Source organism: Microchirus variegatus (genome assembly GCF_963457635.1).
Source record: "Microchirus variegatus genome assembly, chromosome: 23".
In the NCBI taxonomy this organism is placed as follows: Eukaryota; Metazoa; Chordata; class Actinopteri; order Pleuronectiformes; family Soleidae; genus Microchirus; species Microchirus variegatus.
In genome coordinates, this window is record NC_139824.1 from 5,995,710 (window position 1) to 6,014,721 (window position 19,012).

General features: G+C 39.9%; 3 protein-coding genes across 3 annotated transcripts in view; all 3 read left to right on the forward strand.

Moving 5' to 3' along the window:
• The window catches only part of myo15ab (myosin XVAb), a gene marked incomplete at both ends in the record, with an annotated part of 59,850 nt that extends 57,465 nt beyond the window's left edge, over positions 1-2,385 (forward strand). The window contains 5 exons of the mRNA XM_083909322.1: positions 17-150; positions 747-880; positions 1,753-1,886; positions 1,995-2,135; positions 2,284-2,385. Of these exons, the coding sequence (XP_083765448.1) occupies positions 17-150; positions 747-880; positions 1,753-1,886; positions 1,995-2,135; positions 2,284-2,385 (645 nt within the window). The remainder of the gene's footprint in view (positions 1-16; positions 151-746; positions 881-1,752; positions 1,887-1,994; positions 2,136-2,283) is intronic.
• A 2,476-nt stretch (positions 2,386-4,861) lies between these two features.
• Positions 4,862-8,672, forward strand: alkbh5 (alkB homolog 5, RNA demethylase). Its single transcript, XM_083909588.1, has 4 exons — positions 4,862-6,134; positions 6,229-6,309; positions 6,502-6,624; positions 7,328-8,672. The coding sequence occupies exons 1-4, from the start codon at positions 5,416-5,418 to the stop codon at positions 7,485-7,487; spliced, it is 1,083 nt and encodes a 360-aa protein (XP_083765714.1). The 5' UTR covers positions 4,862-5,415; the 3' UTR covers positions 7,488-8,672.
• Positions 8,673-9,914: 1,242 nt separating this feature from the next.
• On the forward strand, positions 9,915-18,365 carry mief2 (mitochondrial elongation factor 2). The gene is made up of 8 exons (XM_083909187.1): positions 9,915-10,062; positions 12,311-12,470; positions 13,035-13,200; positions 13,282-13,376; positions 14,359-14,535; positions 14,624-14,787; positions 15,110-15,262; positions 17,082-18,365. The coding sequence occupies exons 2-8, from the start codon at positions 12,333-12,335 to the stop codon at positions 17,587-17,589; spliced, it is 1,401 nt and encodes a 466-aa protein (XP_083765313.1). The 5' UTR covers positions 9,915-10,062; positions 12,311-12,332; the 3' UTR covers positions 17,590-18,365.
• The last annotated feature ends 647 nt before the right edge of the window (positions 18,366-19,012 follow it).

The window sequence follows — 19,012 nt, forward strand, 5'->3', positions numbered from 1 at the left end:
TTTTTTGTCTTTGTAGATCCTGCCCGACTACCGGAAAGGTCTGCTGAATGTTCTGCCACATGGGAAAGTCAGCGAACAACAGTTCCACCAGATTTCCAAACTGGCAGCTTTACAGCACCGAGCCAAGGACATCGTCTTCATCCCCAGCATGTAAGGAAACAAAGACAAGGGAAATAACTGAGATGTTCTTTAATGCAAACAAAAATGAACATTAATCTAAGTACTCTGAACCTTTAGCTAAAAAGAAAAAACCTGACCTGGAGATTCACTTGAACCTTATTTGGAAAATCCCTCTCAGTATTTTGTTGTATTTTTACAAACAAACAAACACAAAAACTGCAACATAACACAATATTAATGACACAAAGGTGTCTGACTTCTTTCCAGATGGACTATATTGTGTATATACACAATATATACACCCACATACACACATCTACCAACTAAATGTAATCAGTCTCTTCAATGTTCTAGTTCTTTCCAAGTGTCCACATCTATCCTTATCTTTTGCCTCTAGTAATTAAGAGAAAAGGCTGATATTTTCATGCAAAATTTCACTTTTTCTTTTTTAAACTTCCTCAGCTGTTGAAACTATTACTGTATGTTGCTTCTTGCACCTCAGTCTCTGTCCACCCCCACTTGGAGCCGGCAGCAGACTCACCCAGTCGTTGAAAATGTCCAAAATCACAGAGCGAAGCCGACTCCTGTTTATCTAACAGCTCTGCTCCTGTTCCCCTCTCCTCCAGACATGAACTATCAGAGTACATCGCCACACCTCTGTTCAAAAAGCAGCAGCCACAGCAGTGGGTTACCATGGTGACGCAGCACATGCAACAAGTACAGACCCTGAACCAGCACCAGGCCAGAGCACAATTTCTGGGTATAAAGTTGACTGAATGTGATTTCAAACTTTACATGCTGGTGAAGTGTACTTACTGAACATTGAGTGAACAATATTGAAAAATGACATGTGAAATTATAACATCAATTGAAAACATATATTTTTTAGGACATTTAAAAATTAAACTTAATTAAAATTAAAACAATTTAATGTAAATATATAGATAACACAAAACAGCAGTGCCTGCAACTCATGTAATTCATAAAGCCACATTCAGAAACAGATTTAAATGGCTGACGTGATACAGTTAAAAACTGTAAATCAACTGAGTATGTGAACTTTTAAGGGAGACTGTTGTGTTGATTCTTGTTTTCAAGGTAAAGAATCAACTGCCTTTAATGAGATTCATTAGAATATGCATCACATTTAAATGTAATGTTATTATACAGATTTTAGGGCTTGATTCTACTCTTCCAATAATCTAACTTGACAGTGTATCTTTTATTTGACTTTTCATGCCACGTTGCTATTTATGTTTTTTGATACTACATTCATTTGGTTGCTAACATTTTGTTGTAAAAGTAGAGTCCAGTGCCTGTACTGTAAGACTATGTGGGATGAGTAGTTGTTCTCATGGAGACTAAACTGAACTTGACGTGTAAAATAAGTGGATTGTCCCTTTAACCCACATAACACAGAGCATTTAGGCTGCTTTTTTCTATTACTATGTTAAAATGTACGTACAACACATAAGCAGACAACAGTTTTGTAAAACCTGAAATGGGATCTATGTAAGGAGTTGTGTATTATTCCCACCGGTATTTACCAAGGGTGCTCCTGTGGCACAGATATGTGCCGCATGAGCTCTAAGGGTTAATAACTACTTCCTGTGGTGCCTCTTGTGTGTGCAGGCCTGGTCAGTGCGTTCCCTATGTTCGGCTCGTCGTTCTTCTACATCCACAGCAGCAGCTCCACCACCTTCTACGCCCCCTGTATTGTTGCTGTCAATCAACACGGCCTCCATTTTCTGCACAAAAACACACACGTGAGGACACACAAACACATGCGCACACGTCAGCCACTAACATGACTCTCGCTTATCGTGAGCCCAGCAGACTGAAGTGTGGTGTAATGTTTGGACTCTGTGGTGCAGGAGGTGATGGTAGTGGTCCCCCTGGTGGAGGTGCAGTCCAGCCGCACCCAGAGGCCCACTGCTGGAACCAGCTACCCGTACGTAGATCTCACCTTTGGGGACCTGAACGCGCAACGGGTCATTCAGTTGCAGTTGGAGCAGGTATTACACAAACAACACACACACACACACACACACACACAAGGATGCATTTACAAGGCTGACAGTTGCTGATAATCAGATTCAGTAGTTGTTGTAGTTGTTGTGTGTCAGCGACGTCCATGCTGACGCCGGTTGTGTTTGTCCACAGGGCCTGGAGTTGTGCCGAGTCATCGCCATGCAGGTGGAAAACATGATGTTGGTGCGGGAGAAGAGGCTCACTCTACCACCCAGTGAAATCACCATGTTATAACACACACACACACACGTCTGCCTTACCGTGTATAAACATACACATACTGTCTACAGTGATGTGCAAAAGTCTTAGGCCACCATTAGATTTGTTGCTTTACTATAATGTTACTATAATGTTCAGACAGTATCATTTTTTATCAATCACCTTTTAGGAACATGTTCGACAGGTTAAAATGGCAAGTATTTAGTGTGACCTACCCTTATACCTTTAACAATAGCACGGCATAGCATGGGTGGAAGTTACCTGGCTGAAGAAGAGTTTACAGTGGGATAATGGCAGAGAAAGCTATGTCAATAATACATAGACTTAATGCACTGTGTTCTCTATGTTGTGAATAGAGAAATCCTGCACTTTTTTCACAAATTTTCACAGATGTTTTGTTTCCTTCGGTTAGACAGATATTGTCACGTATCGCTATACGATTGTATTGCAATATATTGATTATCACAGAATCGTTGTATCGTGATATTATTGGTATCGTATCTTCAGGTACCCTGAGACTCCCACCCCCATGCATATGCCAAAGATCACAGAATTTGACAGACAAAAAAACAACTAAGCTGGTGGTGCCCTACGACAGTGGTTCTAAAACTTTGCATACCAAGTACCACTTGAGAACATATTGAGCTCTCAAAATAACACCATTATCGCCAACGTTAAACCACAGTGGTGAAAATAGGTTGAGCAAAGTCAGCTACAGGCAGATTTATTCCCAATAAGATTATTTGCTCTCTCATCATCCTCCTCTTCCTCACATATACTTCACACACTGGTATGGTGAAATGAAATTAAGATGGAGCGAGAGATAAGGTGACTCTCATTATTATTATTATTATTATTTTGTTATTCTGTTATTTGTTTCAATTTCTATGCATTCAAAATTCCTCAGGTCCACTCCGATCACATACCCTGGTTTATACAGTAGAACACTATTTCTGATTTTCCTCCAAGTACCACCAGAGGAAGCTCACGTACCACTGGTACCACAGTTTGAGAACCATGGCGGCAGACATATTTGCATGGTCGTGTATGTGAAGACTACCTCTTCTTTCTTTCAGGTGTGCAATGTGTGAAGCTCACATACACACAGAGGCACTCATGTGAACGCATGTGTTTTGTTATTTACTGCAATTGCTGAACAAATTTGTTTTTCAGGTCGACCTTATTTGCACTTACTACTGTTTTCATGTATTTTACATTAAATGTGGTTTGTCTGTATCAGAGGGTTAGGATTAATAATGTACCTTCTCGTTACAGTGTTTTATAACTCATATGTTTATTTTTTATTTTTTTATTAATACGCTTGACTGTAAAACTTGATGTTAGTGTAAACCATTGTTGTATACGACCAATGTTAATGTGTCTGCATTTTTTTTTTTAAAGAAAACTTTATAGCGATATAAGCACTTCTGCTTTATTTTTGTTTGTTTTGCCAATGGTTATAGTTAAATTATTAATCAACAATAAAAACAATGTGGAAAAATATTATTTTAAAGCTGTAGTGCGCAACTTTTAAATCTAAAAAATAGAAGTTATTTTACATTTAAATCATTGTCATATGAATTCACATAATGTTGATTAAACCCGTTGGCTCCACATGGCTGTAAACATCAAGAAGTGCTCATGAAAAGTTTCAGCAGTGGATTCTTCTGCTGAAAATTAACCTGGACGTTTAGTAGTAGTTTGCAATAGTGGCCGACGGTGCCTCAATCACAATTTCAGATGGGCAATCAGTTCAAGAACGTGATTGTCCATTATTGAAAATATATGTCCAACCAACAGTGTTACCCTAAACAACTGCCTGACAGTGTTTTGGTAATTACTCAGCAGTCCACACAGGAGAATAGAGGTACCGGACTGGAGCTTCTAACTGTATAAGAATGAAACTGCATAACTAAATGCTCTAAAATAATCAATGCTAGGAATAATATTATATTTATTTCATGTACTTTTAATATTCCACCAATGTTTCGCTAATTGTATATTTTGTGTACAACTCCCAATGCTAAATGTATGACTGCCCTAGAGACTGGGTTGTTCAAAAATGGGTCACGGTACTTTCAGAATTATTAACAGCCTTAATTTATCAATTTATCAACATAGATCTATTTCAAATGTCTGGTTTACCCATTGTAACCAATTTTAGATGTTGGAGAAAAGGCAGTTGTGACAAGTTTGCAATTTATTGTGTGAATTGTGAACATCAATGTGATCATTATTATTATTATTATCATTATTATTATTATTATTATTAGCACTATTATATCATTATTTGTATCATTATTATTATTTAAGTAAATAAGTTATTAGTGAGACAATATTAGCAGTAGTCTGGGTTGCCAATCTGGGTTTCTGTGTCCTCCTATGGACGTACAGGACATTGGATAGCCACGCCCCAAAGTGGGAGCTCACGACTGAGCATGCGCAGATATGGGGCAGGTTACACGAGTTTATTTTAGACGGGCACTGATGGTGTAAACTGACCGTGGTAGTCTCAAACCTCGTTACTAACAATACTGTGTTTTCAGGACTCCAGCGCCGAGTGGAAACCACGTGTATGGTGTCCCGCGGTGTGGAATTTGTGTGACATGTGAAATGTTGCTGCGTGGTTTGTCCGTATTTACAGGCGGCGACGAACAGACCAAGCCTGGCTAGTGTGGCTAACTAGCAGCGCGGCTAGTTTCCGTTAGCCTCCCTGCTGGCTGAGCGTGTTGTAGTATCGACGCAACCTTTATCGCAGCTCCGCTGGTCACTCTTTGTCTGGTAATACAATTTTAATCCTCTAAAGTTTCAAACTTGTCTCAAATTTAGTGCCTTGGGGGCGACTTGGCTTATGCTAGCTACGTATGGACCCCGTGTAAGAGCGAGCTAATGCCCCCTTGAGCTACCGTTATCCAACATTCAGTTTGACAACCAGTCCGTTGACCTTTATCAGTCAGTTAAACCGGTGCTGAAATGCAGCGCTGATACGTGCTGTCTTTTGGTTAAGAGCACACGTCGCACACTCCAGTCATATTGTTTGCTGACATGGCAGCCAGCGGATACTCTGACCTGAGGGAGAAGCTGAAATCCATGACGCCACACCGAGACGAGTACAAAAATAAATACGTGGACGGGACGAGTAACGGCAGCGGGAAAGGTCGAAAACGAAAGTACCGGGAGTCTGACGACGAGGAGTGCGAGCACAGCGATGACAGCGCGGAGGTCCGTGAGCAGGAGGCCCGCCGGGTGGAGAGCAGCATCCAGCAGAGGAGCATCTTCACACCCGAAGAGTGCGCCCTCATTGAGGAAAAGATCGACGATGTGGTCACCAAAGCAGAGGCTGGTTTGTACCGAGAGCACACCGTGGACAGGGCCCCGCTCCGTAACAAGTACTTCTTCGGGGAGGGCTACACTTACGGAGCCCAGCTGGAGAAGCGTGGACCGGGCCAGGAGAGGCTGTACAGCAAAGGAGAGGTGGATGATATCCCGGGTTGGGTGCATGAGATAGTGATTAAACGGTTGGTGTCCGATGGAGTGATCCCTGAAGGGTTTGTCAACAGTGCAGTCATCAATGATTATCAACCGGGTGGCTGCATAGTGTCACACGTGGATCCTCTGCACATCTTTGCACGGCCAATTGTGTCGGTGTCCTTCTTCAGTGACAGTGCTCTCTGCTTCGGCTGCCGCTTCCAGTTCAAACCCATAAGAGTGTCCGAGCCAGTGTTTGTGTTGCCTGTGACGAGAGGCAGTGTCACAGTACTCAGGTGACTCTTTACTTCTTGTCGTGTGTTAATTGAATTACTGGGTGTTTTGTATGTTTTCACACCTGAAACTTGATTTTCTTTATCATTTCCTCAGTGGCTATGCTGCAGATGATATCACCCATTGCATTCGGCCCCAAGACATCAAGGAACGGCGTGCAGTCATCATCCTTAGGAAGTAAGTTGTCATACTTGAACCCCAAATATGTCAGTGGTACAAAAATCACTGAATCAGTAGCAACTGGATTTCTTGAAGATGTGTCTCATTCAACACACTTTTTCGGCTCTGGAGGTTTGTGGTGAAACCCAGGACTTAATCATTTATATTTTTTGAACTTTTACTGATCCTTGTTCCTCTTCCATTTGCCAGGACCAGACCTGATGCTCCTCGTCTGAGCACTGACACCAATTTAAGCTTGTGTCCTGCAGAGAGACCAGCTCCTCTGAAAGCCAAACGTGCTCATCGCAAATCAGACCCTGGTGCTGCACACAGGTATACACATCCCCATATGCAATGCAGGGTTCATATGATCTAATTTTTACCTAACAATGAAACATTATTAACTAAGTTATTTTATGTGTGTATATATATACACACACATAAACACCTTTTTGCAAACGAAACTGAATAGGGTAGTGCTTTTTCCCCAGTGGCTTTTCCTGTGTAGTGAAAGCTGCCAAACAAACATAGTAACTGTGGGAAATGGAAGCTACTTATCTAAAGGGAAAATAGAGCCACAGATGGAGTGCTAGTAAGTGAGGTAAAACATAAGTGAACTTCAGAAAGATCTGTGATCAGACTTGGACAGAATCTCAGCACTGAACTTATCCACTGGGGGCAGCTTGGGGGGGAGGTGGTTGGCTGTGTTGGGATGGAATTAAATGAATTTTTCTCTTTTTACGGTTCACTGATGCTGCAGATTTGTCGCCGTCGGATGAAAATGGTCTCAGACTTTATGGCTCAACCATCTACAGATCTTACCTTCACACTGCTTTTCTTTGTTCTGGCTTTTAATCTGTACAAACAGAAGTCTAGTATGGTGTAAGGCATTATGTAATTTATTGATATTATCATTGATCACATTTGCTTAAAGGACATGGATGCAAAAACAAAATAATCAGCGTAGAGTCGGTAAACATGTAATAATGGGTGATCAAATCTGACTTGATGACTCTGTCTCTTCCTTCTCCACCAGGCCGAGGGTTCTGGAGATGGACAAAGAAGAGAACAGACATCCTTCACTTTCCCATCAACGTCGTCACAGCAGCAGCTCAGAGAACTACTGGAGGCGTGGTCAGGACTATGACAAACACCGGGAGAGTTCAGGACGCAAAGTCAAAATGAGACGTCATTGAGCTCTCACTCACACATGCATAAATATTAATTACCATTCTTTCATCTATGTCAGTATTCTGTTCTTTGGTTAGTCATTTTCTAGCTCCAGTTCTAGTCTGACACAAGGAGCACCGTCATCCTACTGTCTGCATTTTTATTTAGGTCTGGATCAGCCTGAGTGTATATTTGTTTCTTGGCAGATGAAGCTGGCATCTCTGCTACACATTTATATAATTACTTACTTCAAATAGACTTGGTTCTTAACCTTTTCTATCACCTTAAATTAAGCATCTTTTGTTTCTATGTTCATAGATTTTAAAAAGAATGGCATGTATTTTTTGTAACCAAGATGTACAGACCTTAAAAGCTAAAAGGAAGGTGTATGTATGGACTTGTACAAAAGAAAACCTGAGCTGTAATCTAACTTGTTATAATGTACAATACATTTGTATAGTCTTTGACTGGGTGAACTTTTATGCAGACCAGAGTTTTTTTTCTAAAGTTGCACATAAGTCTTTGATTCATACACTTCACACACTGTGCCATCTCCAATCTTTTGTCACAGTTAAAGTAACTGGAAGGTGTCGGTCATGCTTCCTGTGTCATGATTTGGTCTGACTGGGTGGCTCTTCTTTTTGAAATATGGTTTATCAACTAAACTGATGCTCTATGGGGTGATGAAATACTCAGGCCTTGTTTAATACTCTTGTTTCAGTCTGAAGTTGCAATACCTTCTTTAGTGACTCTGCGCTATTGATCTTTATTGAACCAAAATTGTTTCTTGGTCATATCAGGTAATCTTTGAGGTAAGCTGACCCTTTAAAGTCTGTAAACACTCGAATTGGAAGAACATTTATTTGCAGTTGTGCTTGTCCTGGTGTGGCTCATAAACATGAATTTGTTTGTTGCTCTCAGTCACTCATATTTGGCAGATGTATTTGTTAGAAACCTGTTGGGTTAGTTTCTAAAACAGGATGGATATTTGTTTTTTTTGCCTTGAGTTTGAACACATTAGGCATAAATTTAAAGTAATCGTCACTGGATCTCTTGTGACGGTAAATGGGTCATTAACTTTTTGGTTAAGTGTAGCAGATAAGTTGGGGTTATGACGTTTTATCAGTCACTTCTTTTGTAAAATTGTAAAGCATTTTTGAATAATGCAGAAGTCGTCTCCACAGACTATGATTTGCCCAACCGTACTGAGCTAGATATTGAACGAGCAGGAAGAGCTTCCAGTTGCAATGTTTATTCACATCAATTACCCATGAGGCACATTTGCTAATAAATGCAATGGCTTTACCTGGCAAGTGTAGCTTGTTTATATAGAATATGTGGGATGTGACATTAGTTGAACACATTTTGTAGCCTTTTGGCAAAGATCAAACCGTTATCAAAGTTTTTGTTTTTCCCCCAAAATAATCTCCAGCTCACCTAAGCTCAAGCACATATTTATAACAGCAACAGTATATACTGTACACAGGACATTATAAGCTGGTTGTTCACACAGTTTACACTCACTTTATCCCAGGCATGTGTTTATGAATTTTTTTAAAGGCCCCAGCTCATACCCACTGAAAAGGTTTTCATGCGTTTGCTACCTGTTGAAATTTAACTTCAGTGACAATTCACTGTTACTTTTTTTTTTAAAGTTAATTGAACATATTTCAAATGTCAGTTACATATTAAATAATTAGGTTTAAAAAAATCCTGCTGCTGACAATCATGTGATAAAATTTAAAGCTTAGACCCAGTAAATCTCTTCAAGTGTCTCCTTGAAACAACCACTGGGTCAGTGAAAAGTTAAAAAAGCTTAAGAGTGGTCCGTTAATTTGTTTAAAATTACTTTTTAACGCTGAGCTTGCACAAATATGAGACTTCTATGTGGAGAGTAGCAGGTGGATGACAATCAACAATCAAATGCGTAATAGGGCAGCAACTAAAATGATTTTCTTAATCGAAAGTAGTTGTAAAATGTTGAGTCTTGTTTCTCATACCTGGAAATGATCTTGTTTTGTCCACAAACCAAAATGATTCGGTTTAAACGATTTGTTTGTTATATGGAGCAAAGAGAATATTCATGTTTAAGAAGATGAAAAAAGATTGTTTTAATTATTGAAAAAACAAACAAATCGATGGATTATCCAAATAGTTGAAAATTAATTTACTAATCGAATAATAATTTAATAATTGCTGCAGCCCTAATGCAGTCAATCATATTATGAGTAATTAACTTTCATCAATAAAAATGAAGGGTTATTAGACATTTACCAGGTTTTCAAATTAACCATTTCTTCAGTATCAAATTCAAGTAGAAACCAACTTCACTTTACTTCAGGGGACTGAAGGAAAAAAGGGGGTGTTGTTGACGTAGTTCCGGGGGCTAAATGCTGGGGGCGCTAGTGCACTTTGTGAATGAACCACATTTACAAGAAGAAGAAGAAGTCAACAGCAGCTGTTAGCTCTCTGGTTGAACTATATTTAGCGACTTGACGATAGTTGTAGTTCGTGCAATTGATGAAAAGGTATCGAAAGACGTATTTTTAACAACTCTGATGGTTGTGGACCAGGCTGTTGAACTTTTCTCCGCACTGAGTGGTAAGTACAGTACGCTAGAGAGTGTTCAGGTAGCTGTCACTGACTGCTAATGTAGCTGGCTAACTTCTCTTATCTGACGTCACACTAGCTTTTCGTCCTTTTGCTGCTCTTCGTGTTGAAATGCCTCACTCTACTCTGGTCGTGTCTGCTAACCGAGTGTGTATAGGTTTTGTCACTGGAATGTTATCAATTCCGGATGTTAATTTTGCAGCCGAATGTAAACCAAACACTGGAGATGAGGGCGATATCAGCACTCGGGGGAAAAGTCAGCCACTGAATGCTGGAATATATCTGTCAATAGTCCAGTCAGGAGGATGATAAGACTGCTTTTTATATCCCAACATGAGATAGACAATTCCAGTTTAATTTATTAACAGCAGGTCTGCGGATTCAGTGCTGTCATTCTTGCCAGTACATTAAAGGCCTGCAGCCAACACGCTTCATAATTGGGTAAAATAAGTACTGGTACTAATCGATTACTAAATTAATTGTCTACTAGTGCTACTTACTACGCACGCTTTCTGATTTTTCAGTTTATTGTATGTGAATATTTAGTTCGTTTTCTTTGCTCCATATAACAAAGCAATTGTAATTTTCAAGACATTCTAAAACATAATTTCCAGGTTTGGTAAACACGATCAACATTTTCGGACCAAAGAAGTACTCATTTAATCGAGAAAAACAGCAACAGATTATTCAAGTATGAAAATAATCATTAGTTGCAGCCATACATTTATCAATAACATTATTGATTGACACTATATTTCTAACTATTGTTGAGTGACACATGAATGTCCCAATCAGCTATCTTTTGCCTCTTCTACTATCATAAACTCAACCCATACTGAAGTCTGCCTCAGATGATATGGAACTAACATTAAACTCTGCTCTGGTGTCACACGTGTCTCCTCTGTGCAGTACGTGCCACAGACATTTGTTGTGGTGTAACTTAACTGGTGAGGTTCAGGTTGTTTTATATTTGATCCAGCCACCCAGTGTGACATAGACATGCATTTGGCCTATAAATAGAACATGCTTCCATTCTCAGGGCCTTGTTTCTCTGACAAGGAGAAAGGGGACATGTACAAACTGCATTGAGATGACTGAGATATTTATTTTCTGGGCTTCAGGTGCCAGGAACTAAAAAAGTTTTGAGTCAAATAATATAACAAAAAACAAACAAGGGAAAAAATGCAAACCACACATACTGTGTCCTCTAGAAATGAAAAATCTGAAAGCAACATTGTAAGTTTTGTGGATGTGCTGTCATTTTTGCCAATAGACTGCAGTGAAATCGGATATTTAAGGCCTTCTCAGTCGTTTTAGACCTAGTTTCAGCATTACTTGCTGGGCCTGATTCCCTCAGTTTTCATCTCTGACTATTATTAATTCACACACTTCTCACTGTGTTCCTGTTTGCTCATCAAACTTAGAATATGCAAGGGCATTTGTTCAGGTGAAGGGTGGAGGCGCTGTTCTCCTGAGTCAGTGAGCCATCAAAATGATTTTGAAGCAGCTATTTAAAGGATAAAAATACAGAATCGATTCATAGATTTCTCTCTAGACCAAAATGAAATAGTTGATGATATTGGTTTTGCTGTTTTAGACCACAGGCCATCTGCTCAGACATAAATGCTTCCCAAATAGGCCTTTGTATCTACTGATATTTTGGCCCCAAACCAAAGCCACAGTTGTTGGTAATAACATTAACAATGGTTGCATTCCATTTGGCTGAATGTGGGACAGAGCTGTCCTTAATGCAATTATTTAGACATGTAACAAACGATCTGGTGAGAAAAATATCAAATCAGCATTTCCTCACACACAAGCAGCCAAAAAAAAACATTCTCACAGCATGGCAACCAACTGTATTCATAAGAGGAAGGCATTTTCTAATTATCAAATTAAAAAAGACATTATATCGCCTTGTTTAAAAGAAAAAAGAAGAAAAAAGAAAAAAAAAGAAACTAGATGTATTGTGTGAGGGAAAAATTATTAGGACTTATTGAGTTGAGTCATATTTATTAATTTAATCTAAAAACAGCATAGAAGACTTAAGGAAAATGAAGGCCATAAAACTTCACATGTTCTTTTTATTTCATTCTGTCATATGATATAAAATGTTTTATGATGACATTTCCTCTTGCACACAGATTATTCATGCGTTTATAAATTTTTTAGAGATACCTTTACTGTCATGTCTTGTTACTTTCTGCTCACCTCAATTTATGCGTTCTCTCTTCTGAAGGCTAACCACAAAAAAGGAAGAAATGAACTTCCAGGGCAGTCGGAGGCGAGGAGAGGATGGCATTGCCATGGTGATAGACTTCCTGCTGTCAAATGCCCGGCTGGTTCTGGGAGTTGGTGGGGCTGCCATGTTAGGAATTGCTACGCTGGCCGTGAAACGTGTGAGTGTTTTTCAGGTTGCTTGAACCACTCGAGTGCATTCTTGAATATTTTAAGATAGTAAAATCTTCTGCATTTGGAAAACATGAATTACAACAAAAGTTGCTACCAATACTTAAAAATACATGAATACTTCCTGTAAAGTTTTTTTTGCTGGCCAATTTGCGCTCACAGTACCCCCTGCTGGACAACTTGGTAATTACTTATGTGCATTTCTAGGCTGGATATTTTAAACTTGAACAGATTTTTAATGTTCAAGCTTGAATTATCACCTACAACTGTGCTATTGAGTGTGTAGTCATATTAAATCTAAAGTTCATTAATGTAACTACCTTGGGGACGATTTGTCATATAAACATTAGTATTTTTAACGAGAGATCCACATTATATACAATTTACAGCATAAGTTCAGTTAAAATCTTTTTTATAACCACACAAAATTGGTATCTGAACTGATATATCCTGAAATGAATCCTTACTGAAGTATTCTAAACCAAGTAGAAAATCAGAATCAATTCAGGGAATCATATCCACCCCAAATTGTAACGATGAGTGTATGTGTTTAGCTGATAGAGCGCGCTGGCCGTGCAGCTGATGATGAAAAGGTGGAACAGAAGATGGCTGAAAGTTGGGAGGAGTTGAGTTTGGTGTCTGCCTCCCCCACACTGATCACAAAGGGCATAGAGGGTGTTGTGATGAAACATGTTGCCAAGGCATCCAGACAAAAGAAAGGTATGTATAATTTCAAAAGTTACATATTCTTATCATCATTGAAAACCCTTCACAGCTGTATTTAACCTTTTTCTCCATCAGATGACCTGTGTCAACAACCCCAGATGTCCTCTCTGGAGGTGTCCAAACCCGAGTCAAAGTCCAAGAGGCTCCAGCTGTGTGTCCTCAGTTTGCAGGTACACTCTGGCATTTCAGCTGTGAGCTCTTGAAGAGACGGATTATCCATTCAGTCCCAGCAGCTGCTGTAAGGAGCTCTGCTCGGTGTTGGCTCATTCATTTATGCATGTGTAACGTGTTTTGCAAAGCACAGTGCTTAGGGGATACGCATTGTTATTCACTGTTTAGGCTGCACAGAGCCCCAAGAGCCCTGAATAATCAAAATACAATGTGCACTTGTGCACTGACTGTATGGTAGAAGTCAAAGAAGCATGAAACAGCTTTGCGTTCGTGTGCAGGGAGGTTATGGACTGTTCTGTGATAACTACATGAAATCATTTGTTCAGTCAATGGTCGCAGAGCGGTTGCAAATGCATGACTGGACATAAGAGGGTAATTGGAAGAATGTGATTTGCCTTTAAATAAAGCTTGAGCAGATGATCTTGTATGAACAGTTGTGCATCTCTGAAATGCAGATTAAACAGAACAGTTGAAACGATTCTGAAAATTAGATAATTCACTGTCAAACTTGTAGTTAATTTCGTACTAAAGTAAAAATGTAATTTGTTGTCAAAGGGAATGATGTGATTGTATAAGGTACTGCCACATACGTCCCACATACGGCCCACAGGAGTTGTCTGTCCACTGCTGCCTCCATCACTAGTTTCTAATGTGAAATTTGTGACTTATCCTACAGTCAGATTTACCTAAAGGATGCAAACAAGGTGGCAGTAGATTAGCAGCTCCTGTGCTCCCACAAGCTAAAAGCAAATATTTTCTTAATTAATTTTGTTGTAGGAGAGTTGTCAGTTCACAAACTTCAGTTTCCAGTCGGAGAAGACAATTTTATTAGATGATCCCTATAAATAAGTTTTATAGGGTGTTGTGCAGATTTGATTCTGAGTTTAATATGTGTTTATCAGAAAACATGTGGTTGGGGGGGGGGGTTGTTCACCAAATATTTACTGTAATCTTGGTGTCAAATCTATCAACTGTGTGTAGGAGCGTCTGCAACAGTACTATCACACAAGAGCAGCACTATCTCCACCTGAGATCCAGAGAGCTCAGTCTCTGGCTCTGGACATCTGCACTGAGATCCAGGGCTTTCTGCACAGCCGACAGCCTGACATGCCTCTGGGAGAAATGAGTCTCGGTGGTTCTCTTCTTGACGACCTGCAGGTATAAACACAACTACACTGAAAAATGTTAATGTTCTTTAGCATGATGTAATACAAGTGCCACCTGGGTGTCTTTTGTGTGTGCTTAGGTGGTCACTGCGGACCATGCCTGTCTGCTAGTTCCTCTTCAGCTGGAAGCTTCTCTCTGGCGTCTCATCCCTGGAGAAGAAACACTGCTCACACACCCACTGCACTGGATGGTCCGCCGGGTTAATCTAGAATATTTTCCCAGAGGAAGGAGCTACTGGGACAGGTGATCACACTCGGGATGAAGAAAAGCGTTTTATATCAGTTTCAGAAATAATCTGCATCCATAGGAAAATGCCTCATTTGTAAATGAAAATAAGTGCACAGTACATGGCTAACTTGAATGTGCTATGCACTTACTTATCTGGACATGCCTGCACAAATACTACACGTGTAATCCTGTAACAGCAGCTTTTTCAAGTCATGTAGAAACCTCACAAATATATTAGTACGTGTGTACTGTGTATTTTGAAGTCAAGGTATGAAACGTAAACATACATGGAAAATTCAGCCAGTCTCTGAAACTGGTCTCTCCTTGTGTCTCGTAGGTACCTGGTGGGCGGTTACTTGTCTGCAGAAGCTGTTGTGAACATGTTTAATAAAGCCGTCATGGACAGCATAAACTGGCCGTCAATCAGCAGCACGATGGACTGTCTCGTCAGCCCTGCACCGGGAGGACCAGACCTGAGACTAGAGATTAGGTGCGTGTCTTCTTGAACATGACAATTGTTGGTTGTTTTTGTTGACTTTTGTTATTTTATTTAGTGATGGTAACTTCATAAGCCTTTTTTGACTTCCCATCTTCCCTGCACAATTTTTCTTTTTACCACTTGCAATGTCTATATATTTATTTATTTTTTTACATATAATGTGCAAATAGTCTAGGCCTGGGCGATATATCTATTTTATCGATTAGTTCAAGCTTTTTGTTTCGGACGATTTTAAAAATAAAAACATCGATTATTTCTCCTCTTACTACGGCGCACCTTTTGTCATCGGGAGCTTCCGTGCGGAACCCCCGATACTTGTTTCCCCTCCGGACATGCACACGGATGCACACACAGCGACAACATTGCTACCGCAAACGAGTGCAAGAATTGTGTTCCCAACAACAACAAGTGACTGCATTCTGCAACGTTTGTTTAAAGCCCATTTCAACAAAAGGCAGTAGCACAAGTCTCACAAGGATCAAGCCGAACAGTGCCGAACTGTAGATCATTTAAAATATTTGACAATCCCAAAACGTGGGTTAATCTCCCACAATTATCAGGAAAATTTATAAAATCGCAATATTTAACACAGTCGTCTGGTCCGCGACTGGCATCACGCTGTCGCTGTATTTTAATCCAGAGACTGTGACACAGACACGGAGTCTGTGCTACGGTCATGGAAGACGTATTTCAAATAGTTTAATTACCTGACACTGAAACACTGTATGTGTGTGTAAAACACATCACCTTCCTCCTTTTTTCTTTCTAAATTGCTTCCATCAGTAATGTGTTGTGTCTGTATTTTAACATGGCATTACTTGTAATATACATATTAATGAGATATACACATCCATGAACCTTGGAGCTGCGTGGTGCAGTAACAGCAGCAGCTGTTGTGTTTAGTTCATGCATGCAGTTGTTGAAGGAGCACTTCAGGTTTAATTTTTAGCACTGGAGTCCACCTCTGAAACTTTTTGTGGGTGCTTCTTCTTGTTTTCAGAGCTGCTGTATGAAGCTGTCTCACTTTGCTTGTACTGTGTGCTTCTTTCGCTTTGTTTGCTCAGTTGTGATGTATAATACGTGATACTCTTTGTCCATGGTGGGGACTGCGTGAGCAGGGACAGCACCACAGACATGAAAAACCTGCTATACTGAGAGAAAGAGTTACACAGGGAGAGTTGTGTGGAGCCGATTAGCTTAAAATCCCTGTTAAGTGACCCACCCACGGGAAAATGTGTTAGTAACCACCTTGGTATATTTTTAAAAAAAAATGTTCTCTTCTGGTCTACCTGCTCAAGTCAGGACCAGAGTCCCAAAACGTCGTGGTTCATCAGTGTTTGTACAGAATATTAACGTAAACAACATATTCCTGCTAGTTTAGCACCCTTTCTCCCCCTCTTCCTCTTCCTCAGCAGCACCTGCAGCAGGAGTCTGCTCCTCTTTCTGTTCTCCTCTACTTCCTTTCTACATCTTTTAGTTGATTTTACATCAATTGTCAGAGCTTTTCTGTGTGATTTTACATCCAGTTAAGGCATCTCGGCTTCCTGAGGCAGTAGTGTAGGGGCAGATGCAACGATTCAGCAGTGAATGGGAATCTGCAGTTAAATGCTTTTGTGTGTCATTAAGTCATATTTTTATGACTACAACAAGGAAACTGTTAAGTCTTTCATATGCTTTAACATAAAATAAGGCAGTATGACTTAAAATAATTATATTAATATAGTTATAAGAGGTACACAGAGACAGGAGTTCCATGTTTATCTCGATAATCTTTACCTTTCTAAAGATTTTTTTTCTTCTGACTCTTCAGGCCTCGAAATGAAGAAGGAGTAGTCGGCAGTGATGAACCCTTGTTCATCACCATGTTGCCTCTGCTGAGGCAGGAAGACGTTGTCCTGACAGCCCAGCCTGATCTCACCTCTCCCTGGGTCAACGCGTGGCATCTGTCCTTATACCCATGGGAAACTCAGCGTCTGGCCCAACTCGACGCCGCTGATGACGGATCCCGCAAACAAACACTTAAAATCTTAAAAGCAGTTTGCAGACTGAACCCGGCGCTGCGGCCGCTTGAATCTGCACCGCTGGCCAATCTCATCCTTCACCTCAGTGACAGTGAGAGCGACTGGTCCCAGACCAGCCTGGATATGAGATTCCAGCAGTGTATCACAGAGCTGATCGGCTACCTCGAGCAAGGGGTGTTGCACAGTTACTTCAAACCAGCTGTCAATCTGCTGAGCAGCTTGTCAGAGGACCAGGTGGACCAGATGGGCTTCATGCTCTACTGCGCTGTGTCGGAGCCTGAAATACTGCTGATATAACTCACTGTGCACACACTTTATTTCTCAACCTCTGACACGGGGATCAAAGGCTTTATCTTTTATCATCCATGGTGTTTGGTGTAAGACAAAGACATATTCTTCCTTCTCACCCCATTTAGCCTCTCCATCTGGCGTTATAGGTAACAGGGTACAGTTTTGATGACAAAATGGCAGGCACCATGGACTGATCTGTGCACTGGAGGAGGAGAGGCCACATGGACGGTGCAGATGTTAACGTGATAAAGACATTAAAGGAGATGTGGCAAGGAAAGGAGCTGTCGAAGTGTTAATCAGATGTTTGAAATGATGTATCAGGAGATGTGTGTGATCATAAATCTGCACAGACACGCACGCACAACAGCAAGATCTACTGTCATTTTTCTTCATGTGAAGAGAGTCGTTTCTTCAAAGTTCAGAATATCTATTAACAGCAGGGAAGGTTTATTGCTTGAGTTTTCTTTTAATTAGTGCAACTTTGCATCATTTATCTAAAGCTCATTTAATATTATAACTATGCAGAAAAATAATTTTAGAGGAAAAAAACACTAGGATTTGCTGCATTTGGTATAAACCATTCAGTGTAACTGAGTTTGGTTCATTTAACTCAGCATTTATATTGTTTCATATTGAAGGTTTAAGTGTGCAGTATTTTGTCTGGTTTAATGTTTGGATGGCCAATATTATTTTGGGTCAATTACTCCTTTAAATTATAGTTAAAGTGGCCTAATATTTAAATGCAGTTGCTTTTAAATGAGATTAAATGTGAGCGTGTGAGAGATTTTCTGTGATTGAACAGTGAAACTGCAAATAAAAATGAAAGCACTCGTTTAGATTCTCACTTTGTTGCTCCAAATAGTTTTTCTGCAGTGGACCTTTCATAACAGTTTTTTTTTTTTTACTTGTTTTTTACATTACATTTACAGTGTAAAGTTGTAGACATAATTAATTGACACAAAAAGTTAAATTTTTAGAAAAGTTAAAGTTTGTATGTGTATGTATGCAAGTATAAATATATACAGTATATATATATATATATATACATGTTTTTATTATTATTATTATTATAGATAATAATCATATTTAATTAGTATTATTATTAGTAGTAGTGGTAGTAGTAATAATAATAATAATATATTTTTAAATATTTTTTCTCATTGAGACAACATGAAAATTGAAATGACGCAGAAGAAGTTTTGAAACAAGGGTGCATGCAACATTGAAAGTGCTGACCGGAAGTCAGAAAGCTCCAATTCTGAACTTTCCCGTCACAGGGGGCACCATGGGGCACTCCGTAAGAAGGGGCGTGTCGTGAGCGGCTTCAGCTGGATATTCTTGGACCGGCGCGAGGGGGAGGGAGAGGAGAGGGGGTACCGGCCCGGTGTCTGTCACGTGGTTTAGTTTGCCGGGTCAGATACGTGACACC

Coding starts and splice junctions, on each gene's coding strand:
- alkbh5 (XM_083909588.1), top strand. CDS start 5,416: ATGGCAGCCAGCGGATACTCTGACCTGAGGGAGAAGCTGAAATCCATG. Junction 6,135..6,228: donor GGCAGTGTCACAGTACTCAG/GTGACTCTTTAC, acceptor TCATTTCCTCAG/TGGCTATGCTGCAGATGATA. Junction 6,310..6,501: donor GCAGTCATCATCCTTAGGAA/GTAAGTTGTCAT, acceptor TCCATTTGCCAG/GACCAGACCTGATGCTCCTC.
- mief2 (XM_083909187.1), top strand. CDS start 12,333: ATGAACTTCCAGGGCAGTCGGAGGCGAGGAGAGGATGGCATTGCCATG. Junction 13,201..13,281: donor GGCATCCAGACAAAAGAAAG/GTATGTATAATT, acceptor TTTCTCCATCAG/ATGACCTGTGTCAACAACCC. Junction 14,788..15,109: donor GGAAGGAGCTACTGGGACAG/GTGATCACACTC, acceptor TGTGTCTCGTAG/GTACCTGGTGGGCGGTTACT.